Source organism: Dipodomys ordii, unplaced genomic scaffold (genome assembly GCF_000151885.1).
Source record: "Dipodomys ordii isolate 6190 unplaced genomic scaffold, Dord_2.0 Scaffold74, whole genome shotgun sequence".
Taxonomy (NCBI): Eukaryota; Metazoa; Chordata; class Mammalia; order Rodentia; family Heteromyidae; genus Dipodomys; species Dipodomys ordii.
The window spans coordinates 6,002,002-6,011,355 of NW_012267290.1; the positions used below are offsets into that span (position 1 = coordinate 6,002,002).

General features: G+C 38.1%; 1 protein-coding gene across 1 annotated transcript in view; it reads left to right on the forward strand.

The window, feature by feature from the left end:
• Erich1 (glutamate-rich 1) overlaps nt 1-9,354 on the forward strand; it is a 78,072-nt gene that overhangs the window by 15,945 nt on the left and 52,773 nt on the right. Inside the window, exon 3 of the mRNA XM_013024223.1 lies at nt 8,751-8,882. Within this exon, the coding sequence (XP_012879677.1) occupies nt 8,751-8,882 (132 nt within the window). The remainder of the gene's footprint in view (nt 1-8,750; nt 8,883-9,354) is intronic.

The following is a 9,354-nucleotide window of genomic DNA, read 5'->3' on the forward strand; positions in this document are numbered from 1 at the left end:
TTCTTGAGTTCCCTGTATATACAGGATGTTAACCCCTTGTCTGATATATTGCTGGTAAATATTTTTTCCCAATTAGTTGGTTGTGTTTCTAGCTTAGTTGCGATAGATTTAGCTGTGCAGAAGCTTTTTATTTTAAGGTAGTCCCATTTGTCGAGTCTCTCTCCAACTCTGTCCAGTTATTTTTGAGAAAGCACAGTCTTCTGCCAGCACCACAACAGCCCTGAGTATTAATCATTGATTTAAATCTTCCTTAATTTGCATTTCCATGTCTATAAATAACATTAAAAGACTACAGAGCAGTGAAATATATATAACATAACTGTAATTGTACAGAAACTGGGCAGAAGACAATTGTGAGGTTGTACATGCATGATATGTATACTTTCATACATGTGTGTACATGTGTGCACGTGCATGTTGTACATATTCATGTTCATGTGTGTGCATAGGCTGGTCTGTGCAATTGTCCTTGTGTATTTGTATGTGTGTACTCCTGCATGATCTGAGAAATTGGAGTTTCATTAAGTTCATTTAGACCTGATGACAATGAAGAAAGACAAAATCAGTTCTCCACTGAGAACCTGTTTTGTTAACTTCCAAGAGACTGGAAAGGCTTATGGTGATACAATGTACCCTGGGGCAGGAGTGACTTGGTCCTCTGTGAGATTTGTCTCAAGACTGAAGATAGCCCATTGCTCTTCTTGAACAGTATTTTTGGCACATATCCTTGAGGATTTTTCACTCTAATTTTACCTTTGCAGAAGAAATTGCTGTGGTTTGTGACTTCTCTTTATGTAGATCTCAGTACTTGAAACATGAGGATACCCAAAAAAGAAATGGTGCCAGGACTGTTCGCTGGGCCCAGTGTCTATGTTATCCCTCCTCGTTTGCTAGACCAAACTCCCTACAGTAATATCTGTTAGTTATCCTATATAGCTAGGAAATGCTACTTCATATTTTCCCTTGAGAATAATCAACCTAAAATATTCCATATTAATATAATTATAGCTCTACTGCAAAATGGAATTCAGCTTACAGTCAGCTCTTTAGCTGAAAGTTAGGACTTTACAGAGAGCTTGTGCTTAGAACTTGAAACTCGATACAATATAACACCTGACAAAATCTGTCTATGATTAAAAATACACAGCTAATGAGCCACAAGATGCTTTTTGCCTAACAAATTGACACAGGATTTTTTCAAGTATGCATGTTATCTTGTCACAATAACATTACTTATAGAAATATCACTTAATGTATCCTTTCTGGAAGGTAGTTTTTAGTATTAAAATATTAAAAATTTCTATTTGACCCAATCATTCCCATCCACATTTTAAGTTCACTTGTGTACTCAACATCCAAATGTTAAGAGTGTCACAGAATTCATTCTTAGATTTCTTCTCTTAGCCACATTCACTTACCAGCTTGTGCTTGCTCTTAGGGCTTTCTGTGTTTATATATTCTTACAGCTCCAAATTGAGCTCTCCTGGTTGTCCACAAACTCAGATTTTGCTCTTAAGTAAGTCAGGAAACAGCCTGATTTCACCCTTTATCCCAAAAAGCTAGGGCTGCATAGGCATTCTGGTTATATCACCAGAAGCATGTTAGAAACATGAATCCATCTTAAAGAAAAACCTAAGCCAGTGACTACTGTGGTCTCCTACCTCTTAAAGGATTCTACTGTTTCAGTTGTTCACAGGGCAGACCTTGGTACCTTCATGACTTCCATAAGGGTTAGAGCAGCTCAGCACAAAGCAGGATGCCCTTGGAAACCGAAAGGCAAAGATTGGGCAGGAAATAACCTGATTTACCAATGCCACCACCAAGTTTTCATTAAAATCACTCAGTTCTCAGGATGAGATGCGTAATAATTTGCATCCGGATTGACAAGGGACAAAGGAGAAACATCACAGAACCAGGGCAGGACAGTTAATAAGAAAGTATCACTGCAAGGATTTGCAAATTCATAGGTTTCTGTTATTCAAGTTTCTGTTATTCTCCAGAAAGCAAGAGGACAGTTAGGCTACTTTTATTCAAAGTGAAAGTTAGAAATCTGGATAATCAACATTTTAAGTTGCTTAATTATGATACATTCATAAAATAGTATATCATTGACCCATTAGGTCAGAATGTGTAAAATAAGATTTGATATTGCCTTGATATGTAAGAAAAATATAATACAGCCACATAAGCAATTTGAGTTAAAATTCAATTGTGTAGGAGAAACCAAACTAATTTTTATTTATTTTTGCCAGTCCTGAGGCTTGAACTCAGGGCCTGGGTACTGTCCCTGAGCTCCTTTGCTCAAGGCTAGCACTCAACCACTTCAGCCACAGCCCGCTTTTTCTGGTTAGTTTATGGGGTACTGAGGAGTTAAACCCAGGGCTTCATGCGTGCTAGGCAAGCACTCTTATCAGTAAGTGATATTCCCAGCCCCAAACTAATTTTTAAAAGTACCTATCTTACTGATGGAATTTGGGGAAACATTTACTCATATCCTTAGTCAGTTTTAATGTTTGATGTAGCATTTTGAGTGTAATTTTTGTCTATTAAGATACCTAACTGGAAACCCAGGGGTGTTTTTTTTGTTGTTGTTGTTAAAATTGGCTTGAATAATCCTTGATAATCTCTGTGACCATCACTCAGAAGTGGAGAAATGGAGTATGTTCATTTAATAGAATATTAAATGACATTCCTCAGTATCACATAAACAGAAAAAGCCAGAAGTGACGCAATAGCTTAAGTGCTAGTCTTCAGCAAAAGCAGCTCAGGGACAGTGCCCTGGCCCCAAGATCAAGCTCCAGGACTGACAAAAAGGAAAAAAGAAAAAAGAAAGTGACATTTTAGGTCATTCAAAGACAGTTCCAGTTAAAAAAAAAAAAACTGCAGTATTCTAGATTGTGAAAGTGATGTTTTTCTGTAGGAACATGTATGCCTAAGATAATACTACTTAGGATTTGAATTCTGAGTGGACTTAAGATGACATCTCACAATGAGTCTGCTCCATGAGGTAGTGTCCATACTCTGCTGCTAGTCAGGTTACTTCTTTGCTTTCTAGGTCACGTATACATCCATCTACTTGTTTTCTCTTTGTCTCTTCAGAAGGTCAGGTCTATGGGGTGGAGTCCTGATTGACCTAATGTCAGCTCAGGGAACTGTCTTTGGTGTTTATGGCTAGTCAGTGAGTGCTATCACTGGTGCTCCCTAGCAGAAGCTTACTTGGTGCTGTCTCCAGAAGGGGGCATAGTCCTTGATGCTGGCTAAAACTAGAGGTGTGGCTTTGGGATCTTGGTCCTCTATGCTGTCTGCATCCAGGCTGTAGTAGTCGGTGCTATCTCTAGATGTGCCTGTGGTCCTTGTTACCTACTCTGGTAAGTGGGTGTGGTAAGTGGGTAGTTCAGGCCAGGCCTTGTTCCAACTGGAGACGTATTCCCTAGTGCTAGGTACATTTCTGGCATTTTCTGTTTATGTAGTGCTGAGGAATCCAACTCAGGGCTTCATGACTGCTATGCAAGTACTCTACCACTGAGCCACCTTCCCAGCCCCCTACCCCTCAGGTTTCTTTTTTTTTGATCAGTCGTGGGCCTTGAACTCTGGGCCTCAGCTCTTCAGCTCAAGCCTAGTGCTCTACCACTTGAGCCACAGCACCACTTCTGGTTTTCCTGTGGTTTTATTGGAGTTAATAGTCTCATGGACTTTCCTGCCCAGGCTGGCTTTGAACCGCAATCCTTAGATCTCAGTAGGTAGGATTACAGGCATGAGCCACCAGTGCCTGGCTGGAAGAACTCTTTCACAGTTTCATGCATGACCCAGTGTCATTTTTTAAAAAAAAGGTTGTTACATACATTATGAAATCAAAATTGTGCATACCAGAATGCCACACACCAAAAACAGAAAGCAAATAATAAAGTAGAAAACATTACAACTACTAGTATGGACAAAGTGTTCATATCCTTAATATACAAATAATTAGGTGTTAATACAAAATGATAAACAGCTCAGAAGAGGAGGGGAGAGCAAGGTAGGAGGCAAGTCACAGAATATATACACGAATCTCTCAACACTAAATGAGGCTCAGCCTCTAGTAATAAAAGCACAAATCAAGACTATATTGGATAATGAAGGAGGTGATACTGGTCTAGATGCGTTGTACTTATAAACTGACATGTTGAAAGATAACCCCTTTGTACAACTACTTAAAGATAATCAAAATACAATTTTAAAGGAGTTCATTAGAATCACACATGCAAGTATTCATAGACGTTGTCTATGAATGAGCAGGAATGAGCAGACCTCTTTGTCTAAGGATGTGGCCAGCTCCATCCACTTGCACATAATAGTTCTACTTCTAGCCAGGTATCCTGTGGATTAACTTGCATGTTCTAGCATTGGTCTGGCTTAAGAGTATTTATCATGACATTGTTAAAAATAAAGAGAAATTGTGAAAAGTCTAACTTCTTATTGGTGGGCACCTAAGTCCCCAGGAAGCATATGCAGTCATCAAAAGGCATGTGATTGTATTCATAGACCACCAAGACACATAATAAGGTGTAAAAGGCAAGAGGTAATAAGTGTGCCACTGAGTTTGCAAAGCAAAGAAAAAAGAAGTAGCACCATGTTTGTAAGTTCATTGATTGTCCTGCAAGAATCCAAAGCAAACAAAGGCATTTGCTGCTTTTTAGAAAGGAAGCCACATGTCTGGAAAAAAGGTGGAAAGGGACTTGTCTGGCTTCTATGTATCGAAATGGGCAGTTGTACTACAAAACAAGTGAATGCAGAAGAGAAAAGTCTAAAAGGGGCCAAGTGAAGGTATTGTTATGCCTGAAGAGCTAAGGGTTTGACTAACTATAGACCCGCACCAAAAGAATAGTCAATGTGTTTCAGCAAAAAGTTGTCTAGACTTAGAGTAGTAATGCCAAAAATTGGTAAAAAGTAACAGTAATGTAGTTAACTATTGACTATATACAGAAGCAGTTGTTTCTGTAGTTTTTTTTAAAGGTGTAGAATACGCTATGACTGAGACAAAAGCACCTTGTTGGGGGTTAGTGAGCTGCTAGAGTGCTCACTCTTAGAGGAACAGGCTGGCCTTGGCCAGGAGCAAGTTGGAGGGTGCTCTTTGTCTTTTGAAGGCTAAGCTATAGCTGCTGTGGTGGGTAGGCACATGTGGAACTCTTGATATATTTTTATGGTGAAACAAGGACGTTGCAAGGACTTTGCCAGAGAAAGGAACTTGCAAAGAACAGAGAGCAAGTTTGTTTTCAGGCAGCACCAAGGATGGGAAGATGCCTGGTCCTGCGCTTGGTTTGCATGCAGATAGTAGCTAAGGGATTCTGTTTAGCTATTGGCTACCGGAGAGTGGCTCAGAGTAAATGAGGGCTGCACATTCCTTAGCTCTTGGAAGTACCAGCAAGAAGGAGCTGTGTTGTGTGAACATAAACAAAGGAGAAGATACTTAGAACTACAACTGGAAAGAAAAAATGTCACGGTTGGAACGGTGGGTGAGGTAGGAGCAGTGGGTTGTGGTTCTAATTCTAGGTGAATCTGAAGTATTAAGTCAACCTGAAGTATTAAGTATTATTTGCTTCCAAGCAAATAATGCTGCTCAAAGTCAATTCTGATACTTTGTGACATATATTTTTTGCCAGATTTCCTGTGTATTTTCCTAGGGATGCTGGCCACTTTTATCAGATAGCAGATACTCACCTGACTTTTCTACATTTCCACCTTTCCCCCTGGAAGAATAATGGTTTCAGGAAGCTATATTCACAAATGCTTCATGCTCTATATGAATGATGATGATGATGATGAAGTAGACAAGCAAATGACTGCTAACTGCTCCATAAACTATAAATCATCTTTTTCTTTCTTACATCTCAGCAAGGAATGTTATAACCAACTTTTAGAAGAATTAATGTCATCCTAACAAACCATATTTTACCCAAAAGAATGCAGAAAATCAGAACTGGAAGTTATTACGTACCATCTAGTCACCTTTACTTACAGATTCAGGGTGTCATTTTTGACTCCATGTCTGACTGACAGTATTGTCCTTGCATCTTGAGAGCCTAGCCCACCTGTAAAGTCAACATGTGATTTCTCACCAGTAAGGGCTATCATCACTGGCATGTTACATTTTGATTTTTTTTTTTTTTTTTGTCAGTGATAGGGCTTGAACTTTGGGCCTGGGCACTGCCCCTCAGCTCTTCAGCTCAAGCTCTACCACTTGAGCCACAGAGGGAATTCCAGTTTTCTGAGTGGTTTATTGGAGATGAGAGTCTTACAGACTTTCCTGCCTGGGCTTTGAACCGAGATTCTCAGATCTCAGCCTCCTGAGTAGCTAGGATTACAGGCCTGAGCCACCGGTGCCCAGCACATTTTGGAAATGTTTTCCCTAGATGAGTCGATGTTTTCCATTTTGTGAGTTATCTCATTCTTCACTTTCATGATCCCTCCTATCATCATCCCAATAATTAACTGAACAATGATATTTCTAAGTTCTATTTGACTTTCTTATTAAGAAGGATTTAGCCAATTAGATGCTTCCAAAAATATTCTGTGAAAAATGATCAAATGTTGATATTACCCAATAGGGATAGTATACTTAGAAGCTTATCTCCATCTGCCATTGATTCTACTAGGGAATGACATAGTAATTAATCATGAATATTGTCATGAATAAAATTAATGTAAGAACTAGAACTCTGGCACGTTAGCTTTGAGAAAGTGAAATATATTCATAGCAGAGGAAGTTGAAAATGCTTCAGATTTTCACATTTAATATTTTTACACTTAAATATATTAAACCATATTTTTCATATTGCTAGTGATTTTATTCAATCTTTGTCATTTTGTGTTTAAAATAAATTACTCGTTATTCTGTAGCAAACTAAATAGATGCATGCATGTGTGTTTGTCACATTTAAGAATCACTTTATCAGGCTGGAAATGTGGGTCTGTGGTAGAGTGCTTGCCTAGCATGCATGAAGCCCTGGCTTTGATTCCTCAGAACCACATACACAGAAAAAGCTGGAAGTGGCACTGTTGCTCAAGTGGTAGAGTTAGCCATGAGCCAAAGAAGCGCAGGGACAGTGCCCAGGCCGAGTTCAAACCCCAGGACTGGCAAAGAAAAAAAAGAATCATTTTGTCATTTTACATGAAACTAGTAATTAAAATATTGATACAACTCAATATTAAAGAGTGTAGGAGAAAGCATTCTACTTTGTTACCTTTATAAAAAGCCAACAGAAGGATATACCCTTCAGACCAGCAATTATATTTCTAGGGATTTATCTGAAGGAGGTAATCCTAACTACTTAAGAGGCTGAGATCTGAGGATTATGGTAGGAAGCCATCCTGGGTAGGAATGCCTATGAGGCTCTTATCTCCAATTGACCACACACAAAAAAAAAAGCAAGAAAAAGATCAGAAGGAACAAAGTGGCCAATATACTATACAAAGTAATATGCAGCAAGGAGGGTCATGTTAACTGCTTGTAATAGTGACCATTCAAACCCAGTGTCCACATGCAGAATTTAAGAAAGTAGTTGAATTATAAATCAAAATGTTCCCATAGCATGGAATAAAAGAGAATTAAGAATTAAATATTGTATATTCTAGTATAGTATTTATTTTATCATATTTTAAGTGATAGGCATCTAGAATATACAATCTGTGTAAATAGTAAATTACTTATAGCATGATCCCACTAAGATATTTTTATGTTTCTGTGTATATATGTGTATATGTCTGTGTTTGCATATACATGAACATGTGTCTATGTGTATCTGCATGTGTGTGTCCATGTGTGTCTGTAGGTCTGCCTCTGTGCGTGCATATATCTCTGTGTGTTTGTGTGTCTGTGTGTGCAGTCAGGTGTATATCTGTGAAGGTGTTTTCATTTACATGAACATATATGTATGCATACATGTAAGTATGACTGTATCTGTACCGATGTATGTATGTGTATGAATACATGTGTGTATGTGTGTACATGCATCTGTGTGTCTGTGGCTATATTATGGCTATACATTTCCATGCATGTGTGTAGGTATATACATACACTACATATATATTAGTTTATATGGAGAAAGTTTCAGAAAGATTATGGACTGAAGCTGGGAGCTGGTGGCTTACACCTATAATCCTAGCTACTCAGGAGGCTGAGATCTGAAGATTATGGTTCAAAGCCAGCCTAGGTAGGAAAGTCTGTGAGACTCTTCTTACCTCCAATAAACCACCAGAAAACTGGAAGTGTTGTTGTAGCTCAAGTGGTAGAACTCTTGCCTTGAGCTAATGAAGAGCTGAGGGACAGTGCCCAGGCCCAGAGTTCAAGCCCCATGACTGACCAAAAAAAAAAAAAGACAATGGACTGAATGTTGAATGATTTATGGTGTGATAATAAAGGGTATGCTGTGTGAGCTACTTAAATTTTATTATTATACTCATGAATTACTTATGTTTTTATATTACATTATGAAAACCCAGAAGTTTATATTATAAGTAATCTAATGTGAAATTAAATAATCATATATGTTTACTTTTTTCTGATTGAGCATATGGCTGACTCACTGTTCTGCCAAAAAATATTAAAATAAATATTTATAATAGTAGTTTGGTTTTATTGGGTTTTTAAATTTTTCTATCTTTATGAAATTTCATTAGAAAAATGATACTGGCATAATCAAGGCTAGTATATGTCTAGTTACATTGTGAACTATTTACCAATGCATGTTATCTCTCATTTTTCTTCACAGATGGTGACATTAAAATCTATCCTAAACAACGGCTCTATACTGTGAGTTTGCCTCCTGAAGGTTATGTTCCCGGTGAGCCAGAACCCAACTGTACAAGTTCTGAGAACATTGCCAGTGCTGATGACACAGAAGGTAGAAAATCTAGTGGGAGGGAAGGCGACTGTCTTTACAGATAAATTATTATTTTCTACATTACAAATTAACATTTAAATTTATGATGAGAGGTATAGGTAAGTATATATCATATAATCCACACATGGTATACTGTTACATATTTTACAACTATTAAAATTATTATAAAATCTTCTAATAAATAATACTTAAGATAGGGGAACTTAACATTGGAATATAATAATAGCCACATTTCTTAGTGCATTAAAAGAAGTATAGAATTAAATAAATATATCAAAATATTAATAGTGGGCTGGAAAGGTAGCTCAGTGGTAAGAGTGTTTGCCTGGCATGCATGAGGCCCTGGGTTCGAATCCTCAGCAGCACATAAGCAGATAAAGCCGGAAGTGGCGCTGTTGCTCAAGTGGTAGAGTACTAGCTTTGAGCTGAAGAGCTGAGGGACAGCGCCCAGGCCCAGAGTTCAGGCCCCATG